Source organism: Hemiscyllium ocellatum, chromosome 6, assembly GCF_020745735.1.
Source record: "Hemiscyllium ocellatum isolate sHemOce1 chromosome 6, sHemOce1.pat.X.cur, whole genome shotgun sequence".
NCBI lineage: Eukaryota > Metazoa > Chordata > Chondrichthyes > Orectolobiformes > Hemiscylliidae > Hemiscyllium > Hemiscyllium ocellatum.
The window spans coordinates 97,438,994-97,465,226 of record NC_083406.1 but is presented as its reverse complement, the minus strand read 5'-3'; the positions used below and the strand labels follow the sequence as shown (position 1 = coordinate 97,465,226).

Below are 26,233 nucleotides of genomic sequence, written 5' to 3'. Positions count from 1 at the left end.
AGGCATACAAATAAATGAATCAGGATCAGAAGTGGGTACAGATAATTAAGCCCCTGTAGCCTGCTCAACCATTCAACAAGATTATTGCGGGATATGATTATTAGCTCAAATCCAGATTCTCAACTACACCTGATAACTTTTCAACCCCATCGATTTCAGCCTTTAAAATATTCAAGGATTCTACTTGCACCACTTTCTAAGGAAGAGAACTCCAAAGGCTCAAGACGCAGAAAACCTTTTGCCCTATTTCTATTTTAAATGGGTAATCCCTGATTTTTAAACAATGACCCCTAGTTATACATTCTCCTAAAAGATGGAAAATGTCTATCCTATCAAGACCCCTTGGGATTTAAATATTTCAAATCAAAATGCATCTTACTCTTCTATATTCTAACAAATACAAACCTAACCTGTCTAACCTTTCCTCATAAGGCACCTTACCCATTCTAGATATCAGCCTAGTAAACCATCTTTGAACTGCCTGTAATGCATCTGATCCTTCATTTTCTGAACCGACAGGCATATATTCAATCCTCCCTTAAATAAAATGACCAATATTGTATACTGTACTCCAGATTTAGTCTTAGTGGTGCCTAGCGTAACTGAAGTACAACTTTGTTACTTTTCTATTCAATTCCCCTTGTGATAAATGATAACATTCTATTAGCTTTCCTAATTTCTGTTGTACCTTTAGCATTTCATCCAAATGGACACCCAGATTCTCTTGCATCTCAGAGTTCTGTAACCTCTCACGATTTTGTAATTTTTATTTATTCTTCCTGCCAAAATAGACAATTTCACATATTGTCACATAGGTACTCCCTCACTCAATATGTTAATGTTCTTTAGTAACCTTCCTGTGGTCTCTTCAGAACTTATTTTCCTATCTATCTTTGTGCTGTCAGAACATCTGGTAACCATACCTTGTCCTTCACCAGTTGTCATTTGTATAAATATAAACAGTAGACATCCCAATCCCTGTGGCATACCACTCGTTACATTGTGCCAACTTGAAAATGACCCATTTAAAACCTACCGTTCACGTCCTGTTAGCCAGCCAATTCTTTTATCTGCGTCAAAATTCTACCTCCTTTCTGAGTTTTTATTTTCTGCAATAAGCTTTGATGTGGCACCTCATCAAATGCCTTCTGGAAATACAAGTACAGGGCATCCAGCATTATCCAGAGCATGTTACCTCCTCAAATTCTCCAAATGGTCAAACATAATTTATCTTTTAAAACCCACGTTGACTCTGCCTGATTATCTTGAATTTATTCAATTGCTTGAAAATGGATTGATCCATTGTCAACAATGACATGGCTGCAACCACAACAGCTGCTAGTTGCCATTCATGAACAATTCAGAGACTGATCTGTATAGCATTCCCATTAATTTTCATCTTTTTGAATTCACCTCTCATTTCTCATAAAACCAGAGAATCCCTACAGTGTGGGAGCAGGCCATTCGGCCCATCGAGCCAAAATCAACCCTCCCCCCTTACCCCTATCCCTGTAGCTCTGCATTTTCCATGGCCAATCCACCTAACTTGCACATCTTTAGACTGTGGGAGGAAACCGGAGGAAACTCAAGCAGATGTGGGGAAATGTGCAAACTCCACACAGACGGTCACTCGAGGGTGGACTCGAACCTTGGTTCCTGGCATGGTGAGACAGCAGTGCGAACCAATAAGCCACCATGCTGTATCAAACCTGTAATGTGATGGGGGGTTAACCATTGATCAGAAACTCAACTGGGCTACCAAAACAAACACAGTGGCGACAACAGTGAGGCAAAGAATACTGCAGCAAGTAATTCACCTTCTTACACTCCAAAGTCTGTCCAACACCTAAAAGGCTCATGCCAGGAGTGTGATGGAATACTCCCCACTTACCTGGATGATTGCAGTCCCAACAACCCTCAAGAAGCTTGACACTATCCAAGACAAAGTAGCTCACTTCATTTGCACTATATGGATAAGTATTCACTCCTCCTCAACTGACATTCAGTAACAGCAGTCTGTGCAATTTAAAAGATGCACTGTAGAAATTTACTAAAAATCCTTCAGCAGCATCTTCCAAACCCACAGTCATATCCATCTAGAAGAACAAGGTAACATCTCCGCCTGCAAGTTCTCCTCCAAGCCACTCACTACCCTGAATTAGAAATATATCACTGTTCCTTCACTGGAATTTCCTCTCTAAGGGCATTTTTGGTCGACCTACAGGACATGGATTACAGCAGTTCAAGAAGGCAGCTCACCAGCACCTCCTCAACGGTGGCTAGAACCATGAAATAAATGCTGGCCAGCCAGCAATGCCCATGTCCCACGAGTGAATAAAACAAAACTTACATATTACAAATGAAGTATAAAAAAAGTGGTGTCGTAAATAATGCCAGTGGGCCTGGAAATTTGGAGAAGAAAATGTAGGCAAACTCTTCAACTAATTGGTTGTGTAGTAAGCCTTGTGGGAAAACAAATACTTAAGTCAGTAGAGGAAAACACCAAATACTGTACTGTGCTGACCTCTCACCCTCAGAACGTGCAGCCCTCCACTCCCTCCGCTCCAACCCCAACCTCACCATCAAACCAGCAGACAAGGGAGGCGCGGTAGTAGTTTGGCGCACCGACCTTTATACCGCTGAGGCTAAACGCCAGCTCGCGGACGCCTCCTCCTATTGCCCCCTTGACCATGACCCCACCTCCCACCACCAAACCAATCATCTCCCAGACCATCCATAACCTCATCACCTCAGGGGATCTCCCATCCACCGCCTCCAACCTCATAGTCCCACAACCCCGCACCGCCCGTTTCTACCTCCTGCCCAAAATCTACAAACCTGACTGCCCCGGCCGACCCATTGTCTCAGCCTGCTCCTGCCCCACCGAACTCATCTCCGCGTACCTCGACACGGTTCTGTCCCCTTTAGTCCAAGAACTCCCCACCTACGTTCGGGACACCACCCACGCCCTCCATCTCCTCCATGATTTTCGCTTCCCGGGTCCCCAACGCCTTATCTTCACGATGGACATCCAGTCCCTGTACACCTCCATCCCCCATCACAAAGGACTCAAAGCCCTCCACTTCTTCCTTTCCCGCCGCACCAACCAGTACCCTTCCACTGACACCCTCCTTCGACTGACTGAACTGGTCCTCACCCTGAATAACCTCTCTTTCCAATCCTCCCACTTCCTCCAAACTAAAGGAGTTGCCATGGGCACCCGCATGGGCCTCAGCTATGCCTGTCTCTTTGTAGGATATGTGGAACAGTCCATCTTCCGTAACTACACTGGCACCACGCCCCACCTTTTCCTCCGCTACATCGATGACTGTATCGGCGCTGCCTCGTGCTCCCACGAGGAGGTTGAACAGTTCATCAACTTTACCAACACCTTCCAACCTGACCTCAAATTCACCTGGACTGTCTCAGACTCCTCCCTCCCCTTCCTAGACCTTTCCATTTCTATCTCGGGCGACCGACTCAACACAGACATCTACTATAAACTGACTGACTCCCACAGCTACCTGGACTACACCTCCTCCCACCTTGCCCCCTGTAAAAACTCCATCCCATATTCCCAATTCCTTCGTAGAGCCCAGATGGCCTCCTTCAAGGACCGCAGATTCCCCCCAGACGTGATCGACGATGCCCTCCACCGCATCTCCTCCACTTCCCGCTCCTCTGCCCTTGAGCCCCGCCCCTCCAACCGCCACCAAGACAGAACCCCACTGGTTCTCACCTACCACCCCACCAACCTCCGTATACAGCGTATCATCCGCCATCATTTCCGCCAACTCCAAACGGACCCCACCACCAGGGATATATTTCCCTCCCCTCCCCTATCAGCGTTCCGCAAAGACCACTCCCTTCGTGACTCCCTCGTCAGGTCCACACCCCCCACCAACCCGACCTCCACTCCCGGCACCTTCCCCTGCAACCGTAAGAAATGCAAAACTTGCGCCCACACCTCCTCCCTTACTTCTCTCTAAGGCCCCAAGGGATCCTTCCATATCTGCCACAAATTCACCTGCACCTCCACTCACATCATCTATTGCATCCGCTGCACCCGATGTGGCCTCCTCTATATTGGGGAGACGGGCCGCCTACTTGCAGAATGCTTCAGAGAACACCTCTGGGATGCCCAAACCAACCAACCCAACCACCCCGTGGCTCAACACTTTAACTCTCCCTCCCACTCCACCGAGGACATGCAGGTCCTTGGACTCCTCCATCGCCAGAACATAACAACACGACGGTTGGAGGAAGAGCGCCTCATCTTCCACCTGGGAACCCTCCAGCCACAAGGGATGAACTCGGATTTCTCCAGTTTCCTCATTTCCCCTCCCCCCACCTCGTCTCAGTTGATTCCCTTGAACTCAGCACCGCCCTCCTAACCTGCCATCCTCTTCCTGACCTCTCCGCCCCCACCCCACTCTGGCCTATCACCCTCACCTTGACCTCCTTCCACCTATCACATCTCCATTGCCCCTCCTCCCTACCTTTTATCTTAGCCTGCCTGGCACCCTCTCCTCATTCCTAATGAAGGGCTCTGGTCCGAAACATGGAATTTCCTGTTCCTTGGATGCTGCCTAACCTGCTGTGCTTTAACCAGCAACACATTTTCAGCTCTGATACTCCTGGCAGTTGACTAGTCTGACAATATACATGTAAACAATAGCAATTTCGATAACTTATATCAAGGTGTGACTTAATTAATGCAATCAAATACCAGCATAGGTTAATGCTTGTTGGAGAGCAAGGTGAGAGTAAAAACTGGCTACAAATATTAGAAAACTGTCCCATTCCACATTAATAGACACCGTGCTGTATTTGGTGACAGTAAAAAATTAATGCAAAGTATGACCGTTAAGATAGGCACTTACTAGTATGTTAAGGTAATTGCCAAATTATAAAAAGTACCTGATTGAAGCAGCATATGACTAATTTCTTCACCTTTCAAACTTCGTTATGGATATTACACAGCAATTCAAATAAATGCAAAGTCAGATACATATTGTCCAGGAGCAAGTGATTGTAAGACTGCCCGTTACTGTATTTTAGCATCAATATGCCAGGATAAAATAGTGTTTTCAATCAACTGTGGTCTAACTTCAGCTTGGTGAAAAGTTCTGGAGTGTCAAGTTGCTTGAGTGCTTATTTCAAAATTGTTTTTGTGTTGGGTGTATGCTCATGCTTTCTTATTAAAAATTAACTGGCTCAGATGGAGGTCAATGCACACACATCTTCGGTCTCTTTGCTAAGCAGTTCATATGTGCAGTATTGTGCAATCAGCTGTCAATCCCCTGGTTGAGTAATGCATTCTGCAGATACTGAGCCAAGAATGATAGTGCACAGAAATGTGGTTACCTTCAATGAAAATAAGACAAAGGTGTATAGCCACAATGAATTAATCAAATTTCAGAATAATGCATTTTCTTTCAGGCTATACTCAACACAACTGCCATGGTTGCATTTTTAATATGTGCCACATTAGCTGGTTCTCGCTGGTGCAAAACCTAGGGTGCTGCTATTCCAAAACTTCAGTCCTCATTTTATGTTACAGTAGTACATTTAGGCTGAACCCATTTTAAAGGAAACAGAAGCTTCTTATTACAAGCTCTTCCAATTTGTACAGGAATTTCAAATAGTGTAGGGTACCTTTTTTTGCAGATACAATACACATTCCAATGCATTTATCAGATAGGTACCTGGGACACTTAAAGGTTACTGGTTTCCTGTTTGGTGGCGAACTGTTTTTGAGTCACATAATGCACAGAGAGTCAAACCTGAAATTAAACCCACAAGCACCCTACGCTTCACTTTGTTATCCAGGTCTTTTGGCCAGAATGTTCAATTTCTCTTCTAATAGAACAAGTAACAACAATTTTGGAAAATTAGTTTTAGAAAAGTTAATCAAATGAGATTTATTCATCTTCTGGTTCAAATGGAACAGTGCTACCCCTCAGCTTCTGCTAACGCTGCAAAAAAATAGTGATGTATTTCAGGACAATTCAAAGTGCATAGTCAACAGAGCAGATTTACACCAACCAATTATATCAAAAGATGCAATCTAATAATTTATTATTTTTGTTTTGATCAGGATGTCAGCCAAGAACCTAAATTCCAGCCTCAATTATAAATTTCAGTGGCAAATTAAAATCAAACAATCAACTTCGGGTTATGGCTTTGATACTAAGATGACTGTGGTGGAAGGCAGCAAAAAATGCCACCCAGGTCTGATCTGCGACGTTCAGTGCCAGTAAAAGAAAAATGATAACATATAGTGGATGAACTTCAAGAGGTATTTAAAGGAAAAATTACATTTGTGCACCTTGGGTTTACTGCATCTAATCACAAAAATGTGTTAATAAGTTACAACAAAATGGTTCACACAAGAATATAGCTTTATCATTCCTTCTCACTTGCTTTTAAATGGTGAAAAATAATGCTACTCTGCATATATTAAACACTTGCATAAGTTTTGGATCATATTTAATCAAGGCACTTAAAATAGTAGTTGGTTGTTAATACAGAGCTTGAGTATTGTTGAAAAATTGATTTTTGTGGAAGCTTCTTGTCTTGAAACTTCAGGTCAATTCCCAAGAAATACCAATGTAAAAAAGAAAACAACATTTATCCTGTTTAAAAGGAGAATGCTGATTGGTTGTCTAGTAGATTACAATTTGTAGAAAGGTTGCCATGGAGACTGCATCATGAAATGTTGAAGGCAGTTAACTGTTCAGTTGTTAAAAAAGATTTAACCATACAGGTTGACTTTGATTAGTTAAAGCGCTGCCCTGAGAAATGAACTGCTGTATGGCTCTCAACCATTGTGCTGAGTTGCAATAAGCACAGTGTTTACATGTTCTTTTAGTCAGTCAGGAACAGGGCCTGAGCTTGCAAACCTCAAAATACAGTATTCAACAATATATGTAATTCTGAAAAATCTTCAGTGCGCAAAGAGTTACACTGGCAACCAATTTGTGGATTGTCAGTCGGACATTCAGTGTGGTGCACTTGTGCTTATTAAAAACATTTCTTAATGAAGAGGTCCTTCACTCCAATGATTCTATCAATTAGAGTCCACTTGCCAACCAATCAACAATCTCCTTATTACAGTATACATTTGGCTTTCCCTTCAGATTAGTATTTCTCGTGAATTGTCATGAATGAAAAACAAAAACCTTTCACAAAATGCATCTTTATTCAGCAGCACTAACCCTAAATTTATAAAACACACAGAAAAAATAATTTTATTCTTGATCCAAACTGTTGCTCTGTGTATTTGATCTGATTTTCTTTAAGACATAATGATTTGAGGATAACAGTATTAGATTAGATTACTTACAGTGTGGAAACAGGCCCTTCGGCCCAACAAGTCCACACCGACCCGCCGAAGTGCAACCCACCCATTCCCCTATATTTACCCCTTTACCTAACACTACAGGCAATTTAGCATGGCCAATTCACCTGACCTGCACATCTTTGGACTGTGGGAGGAAACTGGAGCACCCAGAGGAAACCCATGCAGACACAGGGAGAACATGCAAACTCCACACAGTCAGTCGCCTGAGTCGGGAATTGAACCCGGGTCTCTGGCGCTGTGAGGCAGCAGTGCTAACCACTGTGTCACCGAAATATTAATTTAATGCTTCCAGTTTCTAACTTTGAATTAATAATCTGATTCTTTCCCTCTAACAAACAGCTGAAAGACAAATTGTATGATATTCTAGGACATAAACATTACAATAATTTCTCATATCAAACTGACTGCATTTCCAAAGGTACTGATATTGTTTGCTTTTACAATTATTTTCAGTACGAAACTAATGTGAGAAACAACAATTCAGAAAGGTATTTGTTGATTAGCAATCACAGAGCTGTAACAAAGGAACACACAATTCAAACATTAAATGGGTATTTTCTGTTAAACTCTGAGGAACCTATTGGTAAATACATTACTCAATCATTTCATTCAACCACTTCCAACCGCTTACCTTCTTTAGAATATTAAATAAGTTTGGATATAAGAATTGTAATCAATAGTTGACAGATACACTAAAGGTGAAAAAAAATTATACACTGCAAGACAGTAGACCTCTGAAAATCCATAGATTGCTGCACTTAATCTGTTTCAGGACATCTGATGAAACAAACCACAAATGTACACATTGGCTTTTTCTTACTTTATGCCTGCAGTTAACAGTTACAAACTCCATGGTTGCCATGGAGACTGCATCATGACGTAATGATTGGCAGTTAACTACTCAGCTGAGAAAAAAGTTTAACCGTGCAAGTTGACTCTGATTGGTTAAGGAGAAATGCAGAATGGGGAAACCAATGGAGAAATCCTCACTTCATTACTTAAATTTATAACAATGGATATTTGAAAAATGATGTATTCTCATATGTACGGCAGACAGATGTAACTTACTTTTATATATGCAGAAAGGTGGGTTGTGTACAATTTGAATTTAAATTTTCCAGGTTTGTTTTGACAGCAGAGTTACTCTTTTCACCCCATCTCCTTTAATAGTGATCTTTGAAGATCTCGGTGTCTGAAGTTGCTATTGACAAGAGACGTACTGTAGAGACCAACTCCTCCAGTAGATTGAGGATTTGTTGTAATTCTGTTTTATTTTAATTCTTGTGCGGATATGTCCGTTGTGGGCTGGCCAACATTTATTGCCCATTCCTAGTTGCCATTGCAATGGCTTTGGCATCTCAAGGTGTACAAACTATCTTGAAACTAATTTGTTTTGTTCAATGATTAGAGAGATTTAACATTTAAGCTTAATATTTAATATTCAGAGACTTAAGTTTCAAAAATTATAAAACGCCTTGTAGAAATAGGTTTACTGTGAGGAACAATAAACATAACTTTAAAAAAATCTGTCTAGCAGCAATTTAGCAGTTTGAGTATCTGCTTCTTGAAAAATATTTTCCCTTTCTCTGTTGGTTTACTCATACTCTTTGTAGCAAAGTGCTTCATTTTTTTATCTTGGATGACATGGTTAATATAAGGGATTTAGAGCATAAGCTAGCATTCTGCTGACCAGTGTAACAGAATGTTCCAGAATATTATGTTATCTGTTTTTCTACTAACTCTCAATTTTTGTTTTAGCACTCATGTTGATGGAAAGTAAACTTAAAATAAGTCAAATTTAGTTTAAAAATTACCAGTCTAAACAGTTTATTTATCGTTAGTAAAGGTTTACTGCTGAGTTTGATATGATCTCTCAACTTTTTGTAGCTCATCCAAATGTCAATTTCTCACTCATGATCCTTGGCACATTATTCATAATTGGTAGTGTCACAGCCAGCCAGATGCACATGTGCATGCACACCCTTCCGACAAAGGCACTTGATTAGTGATGAGGAGCTGGAAATTCAGTCAATGCTTCAACCTTAACCCAGGAGCACTGAGACTAACTCTACTGATCCTAGCATTAACCACAGACTGTGCTTTAACCAGATATAAAGCTCAAAAACTCCCTGAATAAATTCCTCCAGTATACCTGAGGCCGCAAGGTGGCCAAACTCACAAAAAATTTAAAAAACCTGTCTTTAGGATTTTGTAAACGCTTTGATCTTCAATGCATTCTAAGCTCAAATGTCTAATAAATGCAGTTGGCAACTTTGAACATCCTCCTGTGATGTGTCCACCACCTGCTGAGTATTATCTTGCACACATAATCAGATCATAAAAAGTCTATTTTTGACGACTATTTGCAATTTTTACAGTCTTTTGATTACAACAAGTTAGGACAGAATCTTTTTGTTTAGGTTTAGTTATCGAGTCATAGAGTCACAGAGTTATACAGCACAGAAACAGACACTTAGGTCAAATTTGTCCATGCCAACCAGATATCTTAAACTGATCTTGTCCCATTTACCAGCATTTGGCCCAAATTCCACTAAACCCTCCTATTCATGGACCCATCTAGGTGCCTTTTAAATGTTCTAATTTTACCTGCTTGTATCACTTCCTCTGGCAGTTCATTCCATACACGCACCACCCTGTGTGAAAATGTTGTCCCTCAGATCCCTTTAAAAACTTTCCCTTCTTACCTTAAACCCATGCCCTCTAGTTTTGGACTCCCCTATCCTGGGAAAAAGACTTTGGCCCTATTCATGCCCCTCATGATTTTATAAACCCGAGAAGCTGATGCTCCAGGGAGCAAAGGCCCAGCCAACAGCAATTCCTACTGCTAATTAATTATTTGCATGTTGAAGCAAATGTGACATGCCATTCATAGGCACTACTTTAATGCAAACACATGTGTGTTGCAAAGCAAGCAGAAACCCATTAATGCAGGCTAATGCTCTGTTCCAAAACTAAATCAATTCAAGTCAAGGCATTTCGATTTAGAATTGTGACTGAATTCAGGAAACCAGCACCTGAATTGATAAGCTTCACACAGCTGTGATATGACATCACACTTTCTGCAGTCCAGATTTAATCTTGAAACCAAAAAGAGTACAGTGCCAGAATCATATTTCATAAAGCTAGTTCCAGCTAAGTTATCCTGTAGTCATAGCTACTACATCTAATATCTGAAGTAACAGCTAGCATACCTGAGGGCATATAAAAACTTAGGTAAAAATATTGTGAAGAGATGGCACAATTGTGTCATTTGTTTACTCCAGCAGGCAGTTTAGTTCAAAGTTCTAAAGTGAAGTTGAATCAGCATTGGGATTTTGCATTACAAGATTTGTTTCTTTCAATAAACATGCTTTGAATCACATTCTCTGACAAAGAGTTTATTTTTCTGCTAACTGCCCCACCATCAAGTGTGCCACTAGTCCCTAATTGAACTATAGGTTCAAAAGGAATCCTCAGGACTAATACTTTGATGTATAAACAACTTATGACCCATTCGTTTGTGTTTTGAAAATGACCACCCTTCATTCAGCCTTCTTAGAAGAAAAACAGATTATACTGTACAAGTATTTTTATGAAATATTCAAAACAATATTGATAAGCAATGTAAATCATTTCCTGGTTGAGCTAAACATTAAAATGAACCCCCAAATGTGGCCTGAAAATGACATATATTACTCACTTTTCTGACTGAAGCTTAGTAGTTTTAGTTATCAGATCTTGTGTCTGGTCCTTTGCTAGCTGAAAATGAAAAGAGAAAAGATGTGTTTTGCTGTTACATACTTGGAGGAAAGTCAAATTTCCACAAATTGATACGTTATTCATATCAATTAAAAAGTTTAAGTAAAGAATAACAACTGTTTGATACTTTTGATTTTCCTAGTCAGAGTATAGCTTCAATCTTCTCAGCACTTTCACCTTGCTTAAAGGGATGGGAATGGATAACCTGCTCCTCAGCTTACAACATTCCAAAAGTTACATTCGGAGGTTACGTAAGATAACTGAAGATGACTGTCTTCCAAATTTTTGAAAAGGCAACAACACTCCAAACCAGCAACATCAGTATAGCATCGTGGATAAAAATAGAAATTCATCCTGTATTTTTTTTGGCAGGATCCCAAAATTATGTTGCACACTTTACATCCCCCTTCCCAACCCCATTTCCTCTGGGTCTATTGCTAGAAAAAAACTCTTTCCTCAGTAACTAACCACAGCAATTTAAAATTCCCCAACTGCCTAATCTTTGACCCCTTTCCATTTACTTTGACATATCTGCTTAACAAAACCTTTATGGCCGCTTGTAATTCCTTGTTTTCATCAAAACCAGTAGTCTCTCTCTAGCCCTTTCCCATGGTACAACCAGTATCTAAGGCCCCCAAAACCCAAGGAATACAGACTATGAAAAACAAATGATCTAGTCAACTTCTTTCTAGAATGCAATGTTAATGCAAGCTTCTCTGAATATCAAATCATCACAATAAATGGTTTATTTGCCTCCTCTTCTATTACCTCTTTTAAATGTAAGGAGCTTATGGTCTTCTTTGCCATCAAGTTTGAGGCCATCTGTTTAGCCACCTTTCCTGACTTCCTTCCTCTTCCTAGTGCACCAAGGCAAAAGGTCACCGTGTACTCATTAATACAGGTCTCATTTAAAAGATAACCAAGATCCAACCCTCAATGTTAAGCTTGAAGTTTTTTGTTGTATTTCTGTCAATAATGGTATGTCACTGCTCACTTGTGGACAGAACCACTCACAAAATTCCACAAGGACTGTTTATAATTTTTATAGATGCACCACAGAAAGCGTTCTACCTGGATGCATCAAGCATGGTAGGCACTGCTTCTCCCAAGACGGCAAGAAACTACAGGAAGTTGTGAACATAGCCCAGTCAATCACATAAACCAGCCTTCCACCATTGACTCCACCTATATTTCCTGCCAACGTAATCACTCAGTTATACTCTCTTCCATCAGGCAGAAGGTAAAAAAGTTTTAATACATGTACAAATAGATGCCAGAGCAACTTCTTCCTCGCTGTTATCAAACTGAACGGAACTCTCAAAGTTCATTTGGATCTCTCTCTCTGCATCTTCTCTGTGGCTGTAACACTGTATTCTGCACTCTGTTCTGCAACAATGACACTTTGTATGGTACAATCTGCCTGTATAGCATGCAAAACAACACTTTTCACTGTATCTCGGTACATGTGGCAACAATAAATCAATCAATTGGTTCAGCAATACTGGTCAGCAAAGAGATTCCACGGAGTGTCCATTACCAAATCACAGGAGGATTTTTTTTTGTCACTCTTACTGTTCTGGAATCCACTCAAATATATGAAGTGGAGAGTTTCCAAAGCATCAAGGCCTTGAAGCCTGCAATGAAAACTTTAGAATTAAAATTCAAATTACCTTACTGCTTTGATATCTGCCATGATAGTGCCAGGTGGTGACTGATGTTATGGACCAGGCCAGACCTCCTCAAAACATTTCAAGACAGCCAAGACCTTAACTTTTCTAGTTGTTTTAAGCAGGTGTATAGTGGCTATTCCAGGAGTGATGCAGGTGGCCCAACCACTCAGTTTGAAACAAACAGAATTTATTTACAGACTACTGAATGAAACACAAACAAAAGAGAACCAAATTTAGAATAACTTAACCTATCTGAAAACCCAATTGACTCTATCACAACTTAACGATGCAGTTCCAAATACTTGTGACATCCTCATAAACACCCCCTTGGCAAAAAAAGGTAAAGTCAAACACAGGTTCTTGCGAGAGAGAGAGAGAGAGCGAGAGAGAGAGAGAGCGAGAGAGAGAGAGAGAGCGAGCGAGCGAGCGAGAGAGAGAGCGAGAGAGAGAGAGCGAGAGAGAGAGAGCGAGAGAGAGAGAGCGAGAGAGAGGATCAACCTGAAACTGCTTGTTTGGATCCCAAGTAGCTTCTCAGGGTTTCTAGCTAAAACTTGACCAGCAGTTGCAGACAAACCCAGCTTGCTAAAATCAAACCAAATTAACCTCTTCATTGTACAAGTGTTTTAAAAGAAACACTTAAAAGCTTTTTCAAGTAGATATTTCCAGATGCATCGGAACCTTTGTCTTTATGACCCATCTGAAAGAAAGACCAAGGACAATATAACCCTATTAAAAGGAGCAGCATTGTCACGCCTTCCCCACCCCCCCAAAAGAAAACGTCAATATCCAAAGGTGGTTTCAATTTAAAACCCTTTAATCTTACTGTTAGTACACTACAACACATATACTTTACATTGGCTATAAACGCGCAAATATGCACGACTACATTCTGTTTCAGTCCATTTACTCCTATCACCGAATACCTCCGTTTCTCATCTAAGTCTTGACAATGCATCAGCAACGCCATCCTGCCACATGCACAATTTTCAATCTTAATTTCTGCAACATCAAGCTCCTTCTAAATGGGCTGGAACCTTTGTCCTTAAATTTCTCCACAAACTTCAATGGACCAGTGTATCTGACAGTACTGGTAACATAAACATTGAAAAGTTGTAACGCCAACACCAAGCTCAAAGTCTCCTTCTCAACTGTAGGTTATTTCTGCTGATGAATGTTCAATTTTCTGGAGAAATACCCAACAGGCCTTTCTATCTTCTCATCGTCTTCCTGCAAGAGCACAACACCGGCACCCACATCACGCGCATCGATAGTCACCTTGAATGGCTTTGCATAATTAGATGTGGCTAACACTGGGGCAGTGGTTAACACAGCTTTCAGGCTTTCAAATGCCTTCTGATAGTCTGCTGACCATTGAAACTTCTTGCCTTTCTTTAGTAATTCTGAGAGGAGCAGCCACGCTATACAAATTTAGTACGAATTTTTGATAAAATACACTCAATCTGAGGAACCATATTACTGCTCTTTTAGTTGATGGTATGGGAAACTCCCCAATTACCTTTGTTTTTTCATTCCATGGGGCCATTTGTCCATGTCCAATAGCATAGCCCAGGAAGGTGACTTGGACTTTGGCAAATTCACTTTTTTAGTCAGATTTATCACTAAGCCTGCCTCCCAAAGTTGATTGAACAATTCTGATACATGCTGCCTATGTTCCTTCCATGTGTGACTAAAAATCACCAGGTCACCAATATAAACTACACAATTGGGTGATCCGGAAATTACATTGTTGGTTAGTCTCTGAAATGTGGTTTGTGCAATTTTCATACCAAATTGCATGACTTTAAATGGATAATCTACTTGGCGTTACGAAAGCTGAAATTGGCTTCACTCTTTCGGATGAAGGTACCTGTCAGTATCCTCTGAGCTAGTCCAACTTAGAAATATTAGATTAGATTACTTACAGTGTGGAAACAGGCCCTTCGGTCCAACAAGTCCACACCGACCCGCCGAAGCGCAACCCACCCATACCCCTGCATTTACCCCTTACCTAAAACTATGGGCAATTTAGCATGGCCAATTCACCTGACCCACACATCTTTGGACTGTGGGAGGAAACCGGAGCACCCGGAGGAAACCCACGCAGACATAGGGAGAACGTGCAAACTCCACACAGTCGGTCGCCCGAGTCGGAAATTGAACCCGGGTCTCAGGCGCTGAGGCAGCAGTGCTAACCACTGTGCCGCCCACTATAAGTTGCTTGTCCCAGCTTTTCAATTCAGTCTTCCAAATGTGGAATTAGATCTGTATCAGTCTTTGCAACTGCATTGACTTTGCGATAGTCCACACATAACTGTTAAGTACCATTTGGTTTTGGTGCCATTACTATGGGTGAGCTCTAGTCGCTGTTACTCACTTTGATTGTCATCTTGGAGTATGCATTCACTCTACTTTTGAACTTGTGCCAACATTAGAGGGTTATGCCTATAAGGATGTTGCATTTCCTATCTCTACATCATGCACAATTAAGTTAGTACTTCCCAGCTTTTTTAGATTAGATTAGATTACCTACAGTACGGAAACAGGCCATTCAGCCTAATAAGTCGACACCAACCCTCCGAAGAGTAATCCACTCAGACCCGTTCCCCTACATTTACCCCTGACAAATGCATCTAACATTATGGGCAATTTAGCATGGCCAATTCACCTAATCTGTACATCTTCGGACTGTGGGAATAAACCGGAGCACCCGGAGGAAACTCACGCAAACACGGAGAGTGTGTGCAAACTCCATACAGTCACCCGAGGTGGGAATCGAACTTGCGTCCCTGGTGCTGTGAGGCTGCTAACCACTGAGCCACCATGCTGCCTCCACATAGCTTATTTCCACATATCTCCCCGTGCGATAGCAATAACCTTTTCAGGTCATTTCAATTTTCCTCTAGAAGGTAACTCAATAATTTATCCCACTTTTTGACATCTTCCTCATTGCCCAATCTGATTTGAGGAATGTCCAATTCAGAATCCTCTGAACTTGGCTCTTCACTTTGTGTTGTAACCAATAACACAGTCTCCTTTTGCTTTCATCCCCAGTCAAAACACTTTTTGAGCATATTCACATGACACACTATGTGAGATTTCTTTCTGTCTGGAGTTCCTATCAAGTAGTAAAAAGTGAGGTCTGTAGGTGCTGGAGATCAGAGCTGAAAATGTGTTGCTGGTTAAAGCACAGCAGGTCAGGCAGCATCCAAGGAACAGGAAATTTGACGTTTCGGGCAAAAACCCTGATGTGTGCTTTAACCAGCAACACATTTTCAGTTCCTATCAAGTAGTACACCTTACTCAATCTCTTTTCCATTTGATAAGGTCCACTTAACCTTGCTTTTTAAGGTTCACCTTTAACTTGAAGTAACATTAACACCTTATAGAGTCAGAGAGATGTACAGCATGGAAACAGACCCTTCGGCACAGCATGTCCATGCCAACCCAGATGTTCCAATGCAATCTAGTCCCACCTGCCAGCACCCGGCCCATATCCCTCCAAACCCTTCCTATTCATATACCCATCCAAATGCCTCTTAAATGTTGCAATTGTACCAACCTCCACCACATCCTCTGGCAACTCATTCCATACACGTACCACCTTCTGCGTGAAAAAGTTGCCCCTTAAGTCTCTTTTATATCTTTCCCCTCTTACCCTAAATTTATGCCCTCTAGTTCTGGACTCCCCGACCCCAGGGAAAAGACTGTGCCTATTTATCCGATCCATGCTCCTCATAATTTTGTAAATCTCTATAATGTCACCCCTCAGCCTCAGACGCTCCAGGGAAAACAGCCCCAGCCTGTTCAGCCTCTCCCTGTAGCTCAAATCTTCTAACCCTGGCAACATTCTTGGAAGTCTTTTCTGAAGTCTTTCAAAGTTTCATAATATCTTTCCAATAGGAAGGAGACCAGAATTGCACGCAATATTCCAAAGTGGCCTAACCAATGTCCTGTACAGCCGCAACATGACCTCCCAACTCCTGTACTCAATACTCTGACCAGTAAAGGAAAGCAAACCAAACGCCTTCTTCACTATCCTATCTTCCTGCGACTCCACTTTCAAGAAGCTATGAAACTGCACTCCAAGGTCTCTTTGTTCAGCAACACTCCCTAGGACCTTACCATTAAGTGTATAAGTATATTGAGAATTTTATATTTCTTGTCCATTTCCAGATTCATTGTATGCTGTGATTCTTTTAAATGCCGTTGAGCCAACTCCCCCACTCGATTTAGCCATTCCCTAAAATTTGACACAGAGTCCAAATATGTGGTCACTGAATTCTGACTTACTAATTTCACCTTAATCAATTTTAGTGGTCCTCTCATCTCATGTCCAAACATTAATTCAAATGGACTGAATTTGGTCGATTCATTTGTGGTGCATCTCTGATGGCAACAAGTACAAACGGAATTCCTTTATACCAATCATCTGGTTAGTTTTAATGACTGATGCCATCTTTCTAGTGCTCACTGCGATTCTCAATGGTATGCAGTAGATTTGAACTGTTTTATTCCTAAACTGTCCATCATTTCCTTGAATACTTTTGATGTGAAGTTTGACCCTTGATCAGATTGTATCTCTGTCGGTTGTCCATATCTAGTGTAAAGTTTGAGTAATTTCTCTATAATCTTTTTAGCTGTGATATTGCACAATGGAATGATCTCTGGAAATCTCATGGACATGCCCGTTTTTTTAAACAAATACTGAGTCCCACTTTTTATTTTAGGTAGGGGTTTATGCAAATCAATTAAGTCTCTTGTGAAAGGTCTCCATTTCCTCATTAAGACATCATTTTTAAGATAGTCACACACCGGAATACATCTATATTCTTCTTCTGTGTATGCTTTTTGATACAATTGCTTCAGTTTCTCATCTTTCTGTAACTCAGTTAATTTTTCTGAACTAAAGATGTCTGCTTTGTCAGCTATCGGTTCCTGCTTTGTCTCAACCATCTGATCAAACAGGGTCTCTCATAATTCCTCTTCAACTTTCTTATCTGTACACTTTGATCTCTCCTGTTTTAACTGGTGACTTTGAGATTTCATTACCACACAGAATGGAAAAAATCCCAGGATATGCTTCCTATAATACCTATTTCCACTGGCTTTTCAAACACAGTAGGCAGCACTCCTATCTGTGTATCAGCTATATCGTTAGCAAGGATAAATTGTATTCCTGGAGTTAAGAGTTTGTCCAGTACTCTTAGCATGACTTCTCCACTCTGCCTTTCCGACCCCTCTGAAAACAAACCAAGGACAACATAACCTTGTTGTCACATTGAGATCACTTGACTGTGACATACAAGGTCCTGAGAGGCCTTGACAGGCTGAATATGGAAAGGTGCTATCTCTTAGAGTCATAGAGATGCACAGCATGGAAACAGACACTTCAGTCCAACTTGTCCATGCCAACCAGATATCCTCACCTAATCTACTCCCATTTACGAGCACTTGGCCCATATCCCTCTAAACCCTTCCTATTCATATACCCATCCAGATGCCTGTTAAATGCTGCAATTGTACCAGCCTCTGCCACTTCATCTGGCAGCTCATTCCACACACATACCATCCTCTGCGTGAAAAAGCTGCCCACGAGGTCCCTTTTATTTTTCCCCTCTCACCCTAACCTATGCCCTCTAGTTCTGGACACCCCATCCCAGGTAAAACACTTTGTCTATTTATCCTATCCATGCCCCTCATGATTTCATAAACCTCTATAAGGTCACCCCTCAGTCTTCAATGCTCCAGGGAAAACAGCCCTAGCCTACTCAGCCTCTCCCTATAGCTCAAATCCTCCAACCCTGGCAACATTCTTATAAATCTTTTCTGAACCCTTTCAACTTTCACAATATCCTTTGAGAGGAAGGAGACCAGAACTGCACACAATATTCCAAAAGTGGCCTAACCAATGTCCTGCACAGCCACAACATGACCTCCCAACCCCTGTACTCAATACTCTGACTAGTAAAGTAAAGCATACCAAATGCTTCTTCACTATCTTGTCTACCTACAACTCTACTTTCAAGGAACCATGAACCTGCATTCCAAGGTCTCTTTGTTTAGCAACACTCCCTCGGACCTTACCATTAAGTGTATATGTCCTGCTCTGATTTGCTTTCCCAAAATGCAGCATCTCACATTTATCTAAAATAAACTCCATCTGCCACTCCTCAGGCCATTGGCCCAGCTGATCAAGATCCCGTTGTACTCGGAGGTAATTTTCTTTGCTGTCCACTACACCTCCAATTTTGGTGTCATCTGTAAACTTACTAACTATACCTCCTATGTTCATATCCAAATCATTTATATAAATGATGAAAAGCAGTGGACGCAGCACCGATTTTTGTGGCACTGCACTGGTGTTAAACACACTGGAACCAGAGGTCATTGGGTTAAATTGAATGGGTCAGCCATTTAAGACAGAGTTGAGGATAAATTATTTTCTCATAGAGGGCCAAGAGTCTTTGAAACACTCATCTTGTGAGGGCTGCCAAAGCAGAGTCTTTGAGTGTTTTAAGGCAGAGATAGGTAGAACCTTAATAAGCACTATGGAGAAAAGTTATTGTGGAGAAATCACACCAGCTATGACCTTAATGAATGAGGGAGCAGGTTTAAGGGTCTGAATAAGCCTACTCTTAATTGATATGTTCATATGATATTTACATTTTCCTCCTCATGTTCAAATTTCGTGATAGCTCTGCACTTCCATATCTACGTCACATTCTACTGCTTCAAAACTCAGAATTCCCTGCCCTTCCAATTCTGGAAATTTTTCTATCCTTCAATTCTTTCATCCTAGAATTAGCAATCATAATTTCAGCTGCATACATCACAATTTCTGGAATTCCTTCTCTAAATCTGTTTATTTCTCCATCTCCTTTAAGACACTAGATCATCTTTAATGGCTCATGTCTGTTTGTGTCTGACATACACCTTTGGAATACCTCATGATGTTTTACTACGTTAATGGGGCTCTAAAAATGCAAGTTGTTGTTGAACATTAAGCCAAAACAAAACAAATTTCAAACAGTGAAAATACATTAAATCTTAGTAGTTTAGGAACAAAATGTTTTTTGAAGCAGGTAGGATCCACAAATGACATATGTCACTACTGTTTGTAAACTAGAGGGAATAATCTCTTGTTTTATTATCATCATACTCTTGTATGTGTTATAAGGTAATGGAAATCATCTGTTACTCCTAAACCCAAACCACAAAATTCACCTGCACATGTCATATAAAAAGTGAAAAATTAACAATCGTCAGTGTCGGACATACTAAGGAACATCAACAATCATATGTATACATATACTGTGAGAAGTGTAGATTTATTACAACTTACCTTTAGACGACTGGTCATATCCTGACAGCAGGCACTCATTGCTTGTACATCTTCATGAACACCCTCCAGCTCCTATGACAGAGTGAAATCAACTTGTCAATTTACGAAGTTGCTGTAAAGGACAAACTTAAACACAAGGCATTTAGCTTTCTATTCAAAGTAAAATTACACTTTTTTAATTACACAACGGTGTACAAAGTTATTATATTTGTGAGAATGGGATATGGAGCACATTTTCTTTTATAAAGGTTAAAGGAAAGTTAGGTGCAAACTCAACACTTAGAGCATATTCAGCAGAGGTCTAGTATCACTGCCTGCTCGGAGTGCCTGGTTTAATAAAATTGAAATTAACCATTTGCATTTATGCAATGTTGTTAAGGTAGCAAAGTGTCTCAGGTACTGCACAAATGCAAGAATAAATGAACAGGAGCAGATTTAGCACAAGCAACCAAACCAGAATTGAAGAGGAAGGATTTGAGAAGGATTTTGATGATGTTAAGAGAAATATCTAGGTAGAGGGGTTTTGCCAGGCATTCCAAAGATGGATCAAAATAACTGAAGTCTCTTGCAGCAAAAGTAAGGTAAAGGGGTGGGAGTGCAAAAAGATATCCAAGAAAACAGAAGACTTTTTTTAAAATCTTCTCGGCACTGAAACAAGTTTTATTTTAAATAGGGAGAAAGACAATTCAGGACAAGCATTTTAAAATTAAATGTATAGAAAGATATGAAAAACATCCAGTGCAAGGGGGTGAGAGTAGCAAAAGTATAATGGGCTAAATGGGCATCTGTGCTGCAAAATTCTAAGGACAGAGGGGCAGTGCTGAACCCAATGGCAAGCACATGCATTACAGAGAAGCAGTTTTAATGCAGATAATGATGAGGCAACAGCACTTTGAATTAGTTGAGCTTATGTAAGGATGAGATTTGGAGGCCAACAAGATGAGAAGCGAAAAAAGTGAACAGCAGAAGGTGATTTAGAGGACCAAGACAGCAATAATGCAATGCGAACAAAAGAGGAAAATGTTGAAAACCAAAGTAAAGCTGGGTGGAGTTTAGGCAAAAATTGAACCAAAATGCATGTGGAAGTGAGCAGAGAATGAAATTTCTCTACTAACCCAACAGCATATGCTCTGTTCATATTTATCTGTTACTATTAAACAATAGTCTGCATAGATGATCTTGTAACACGAGTAATATCTTTGTAGAATTTGTGAAATAATTAAGCGCTTCTCAATTGTGCTTTCATGTTGTTAATATGTAAACTATGACAGTCTTTCACATAATAGAAAATCCTTCCAGCTCCCCACCACAGCTGCAGCGACTGCCATACGAATAACATGACGAAAATAGTAAATAAACAAATGCACTGCTCCAGAACTCTCTGGAAAACTGAAAAAAGTAGTTAAGTACACCTTTCACCAACTCTCATCACAGCTGCTTGAAAAAATGTCCAAAATATTTAAATTCAAACGTGATGAGATAAACAAATCAAGACTTCACATTTTGTGTATGAGGAGATATTATTAAGAGTAAGATTGCAACAAAACTATGAGCACTAAAGAATGTCCTAGCTTTAGACATAATCTCTGTTAACACAGGCTTCAGAGTCGTAGGAATTTGCTTTGATCCACAACTTTCCAATTATAATAGAGTGAAGTTATTACGTCATGTCAACAGTGAAGATGCCTTACAATTTCAAGACACAATCTGGGAATCTTGGGAAAGAATTTAAATGTTCTGCATACTTATAGCTAAAAACTCTTTTTCAAATCAGGAAATCACTGAACATGTCAATAACATGGTGTATACTTTTACCTTCTTTTCTACCATCTAAAAACATTGTTCACAAGTGATTATTACAGCTAGCTTCCCATTAATATATTTTTATTAATAGCTCTTAAAAACACTTAATTGAAGAGAACAACTTCATTACATCAAAGTGTGTGTACTGGTTAAAAATGAAACATTTTGAACATCAATGAAAATTCAATTCGACATTTTGGGTTTTTAAGGATAATCAGCCCGCTTATACACGAAGGATGCATGAATACAATCTCCATAAGGAAACCATAAAAGTCTCTATTCAACTGATAAAACAGTGTTAATCCAAAATACATAATAGTAAGTAGTAAAATATATTGTTATGATCAATCGGTAATCTCACTTGCAAATTCTCTGGACAAAGCAAATGCTTCTGCTAAAAGAAAGACATTGTCATGTAATTCTCAATGGGTCTAAGTTAATAATCAGTAAAGAAAAATATTCAAGGTATAAAATATTCTGACATTGAGAAAGTTTTCTGCATTCAAAATGTTCATTTCAGGGAGGCCTCGCCATTGCCTTTCACTCTTCCTTCAGATACAGCACCTGGGTCACCTTACCTTTACACAGAATACTAGTTATGGATGATCCATCTTGGCCTCCTGAAGAAGGGCTTATGCCCAAAACGTCGATTCTCCTGTTCCTTGGATGCTGCCTGACCTGCCGCGCTTTTCCAGCAACACATTTTCAGATTCTCCAGTAGTCCCCAGCATCACAGATACTAATCCAGGCATTTCAGTGCGTTCCATATGATATCAAGAAGTAGTTGGAAGCACTAGATACTGCAAAGGCTGTGGGACCTGAAAACATTCTAGCAATAATACTGAAGACTTATGCTCCAGAACTTGCCGTTCCCCTAGCCAAGCTGTTCCAATATAGTTGCAACACTGTCATTCACCCAGCAAAGTAGAAATTTGCCCAGGTATATATGCAAAAAGCATGACAAATCCAAACCGGTCAATTACTGCCCCCTACTCGTTTATCCTCAGTAAAGCAATGGAAGGTGTCATCAACAGTACAGTTAACCAGTATTTGCTCAACAATAACCTTTTCACTAATATCTGGTCTGGGTTCCATCAGGACCACTCAGTTCCTGACCTCATTACAGCCTTGATTCAAACATGGACAAAAGAGCTGAATTCCAGAGGGAGGTGAAGTGAGAGTGACGGCCTTTGACCGAGTGTAGCATCAAGAAGCCCTATTAAAACTGGAAGCATATCAGGAGACAAACTCTCCACTGGTTGGAGTTATACCTGGCAATAGGAAGATGCTCATGGTTGTTGGAAGTCAGTCATCCCAGCTCCAAGACAGTTCTGAGGAATTTCTTAGGATAGTGTCCTCAGCCCAACCATCTTCAGCTGTTCCATCAATGGCATTCCATCCATCAAAGCCGAAGCAGGAATGTTCACTCATGGTTGCACGATGCTCAGTATCATTTACAACTCCTCAGATAAAGAGCAGTTCATATTGATCTGGACAATATGTAGGTGTGGTTTGACAAGTGACAAGTAAAATTCTCACCACACAAATGCAAAGCAATGACCCATCTCCAATAAGAGACAACCTAACCACCATTCCTTGACATTTAATGGTGTTACCATCGTTGAATCCCCACTATCAACATCCTTAGTGTTACCACTGACCAAAAACTCAACTGCACATAAATACAATGACTACAAGAGGAGGTCAAAGACGACTTGGGAAAGTAACTCACCTTCTGACCCCAAAGGAGAAAGTGAGGACTGCAGATATGGGAGATCAGAGTCAAAAGGTGTGGCACTGGAAAAGCACAGCAGGTCAGGGAGCATCCAAGCAGCAGGAGAGTTGACATTTTAGGCACAAGCCCTTCATCAGGAATGACTCTCATACCTGTCCACCATCTACAAAACAAGTCAGGACTATGTTGGAATACTCACCATTTGCCTGGATGGGTGCAGCTCCAGCAACTCAAAAAGCTTGGCACAATCCAAGAGAAAGCAGCTTGATTCATTGGCAGCACATTCACAAGCATTCATTCCCTGTACCACTGATGTTCCGCAACAGCAGTATGTACGACCCACAAGATGCACTGCAGAAGTTCAAAGATCCTTAGGCAGTGCCCTCTAAACCCACACCAATTCAATCTTGAAGGTCAAAGGTAGCAGACACATGGGAACATCACCATCTGTAAGCCACTCACTGGCTCCATTAATGATCCCTGGTGCTCCAGAGTCTTCACCAATAAATGACAGCTGCATATTCCAGCATCATCGTACCATTTTGATCAGCGGTGAGGTCCATTCCAAACCATTCACCAGCACAGCCTTTTGGTTTTTGGACAGAAAAGAGGTGGGGGAGGGGGGGTGGTGGCAGGAGAGAAAGACGTTTTGTAAGAATCAAAGGACTGCAGTTATCGTGGTCAGCTTCAAAGAGCATGCTGCTCCATGGCGAGTACCAAGGCAGATGCAGGAGGGAAGGATCCTCTGGTCAAAGAGATGCATCCCATAGTAATTCCAGGGATCTGCGAGATCCATCTTGGCATGGCCATTGGGAAAAGGCATTGTTAGATTGACCTTCCTACTGTTATTCACACTGGAGCTCCTCCAAAAGCTAAGAAAAATGCAGATTGATGGTCATTTAACATTACAATTTAGCAAATCAGGGAGAAAGTAACCAGTTAGAAGTTGGAAGCAATGTCAGACTGGTTCTTGTGAAAGCATAAATAGGTGAGAATGGGATGAAAGATCCAACCACAGCATGAGGTTTTCAGTTGGATTAAAGAATAATTTTTCTACAGTTTAGTGTTACTTACGAAGTTGTGTTTCGTCAGTTGTTTGTTACAATAAGAGTGTTAAAACTCAAAATCTTACTGTGCAGTTTCCTCAGGTTGGGCAGAACTGTACTGACAGACTCAAGTAAGAGACAAAGGACTGCAATTTGGGTGGTCAGCAAAGAAGAACACCCTGCTGGGAAATTGGGAGCTGGGAATTCAAATATGTTTTCAAAGGTTTTCCGGCTCTGCAGGGATCACAACAGTGTGTATACTTAAGGCAGATCTTTGTAGTGAATTGTAATGTCTCCATTATTGATCATTGGCTAATAAAACACTCCTGATTCTTCACCAATTGATGACTGTTCCATTTTCCTGTATCATCATAGCACTTTGATCAACAGTGAAGTCCCTCATTCAGAATATGTCTGTGCCTTTAAAGCACTCAGTGCTTCAGTCAAAAAGTTGCTCAACATGAAGAAATGCTTGAGCTCTGAGTAAAGGTCACTCGACCCAAAATGTTAACTGATTCCCTCCACAGATGCTATCAGATCTGCTGAGCTTTTACAGCAATTTCTGTTTTTGTTTCTGGTGTACAGCATCTGCAGTTCTTTCAGTTTTTATGGAGAAATGCTGTTCCCTTAGCTGAGGGAGAGCAGTTGGTACTGGTGTCATGAAACCTCATGCAATCCTGAGGTAATATTTAGGATTCTGAAGGCATTCTTTCCTACTTATGCACAACTGTGCTGCCATCTCGCATAGGTTTGTTCTGCTTGTGGGACAGGACACACCCAAGGGTGAGATGGAGGAGTCTGGGAAATTAGCTGATTGGTATAATCTTTCAGAATGACTGTTATTCTGTTGTTTGACTCATTTGTAGGACAGCTATTAAGCATGGGCCAAATTTTTACATGCTAGTGAGGAAGTCTTTGCAGAGTTGGCTGGGTTTGCTTTTTCACGTGCCTTGTCTAAATTCAATGCCTTGCTCAATGCCAGATGATTTGTTCAGATTATTTGCATCATACATTTTTTCAGACCTTTTGTGACATTTAGATGGGGTCTTCCCTGCCTTGTGACTCTTGAACCAGGGGAACTAATCTCAGGAAAAGATATAGGCCTTTTTGCAACTGAGGTGAGGAGAAATTTCTTCACTCAATGGGTGGCAAATCTTTGGCATTCTCCACCCCATACAACTGAGAACTGACTGTCCGAATGTGAGAGAGGCAGAATCCCTCACTGAGTTTCTGTAACCTAAAGGGTTATGGACCAAGAGCTGGAAATTGGAATTCGGCAGGATAACTCATTTTCAGCCAGCACACACAAGATGGGCTGAATGGTCTCCTCTACACTTTTAACTTTTATGATTCTATAATTGTTTGCCCCGTTTCTCAGTCTCAACACACCTAGTACAGGAAAAGTATTTCGTTGACTGAATGATGAAAGACATCACATTAATGCAAGCTGTTTTCTTTTCCCCTTTCTGCAAATAAATCACCTTATTGCTTCAAACTATACCAATCAAATAG

General features: G+C 40.8%; 1 protein-coding gene across 1 annotated transcript in view; it reads right to left on the bottom strand.

The window, feature by feature from the left end:
* Positions 1-26,233, bottom strand: part of cog6 (component of oligomeric golgi complex 6) — a 116,455-nt gene that overhangs the window by 73,661 nt on the left and 16,561 nt on the right. The window contains exons 3-4 of the mRNA XM_060826792.1: positions 20,138-20,209; positions 11,067-11,125 (exon numbers count right to left, since the gene is read on the bottom strand). Of these exons, the coding sequence (XP_060682775.1) occupies positions 11,067-11,125; positions 20,138-20,209 (131 nt within the window). The remainder of the gene's footprint in view (positions 1-11,066; positions 11,126-20,137; positions 20,210-26,233) is intronic.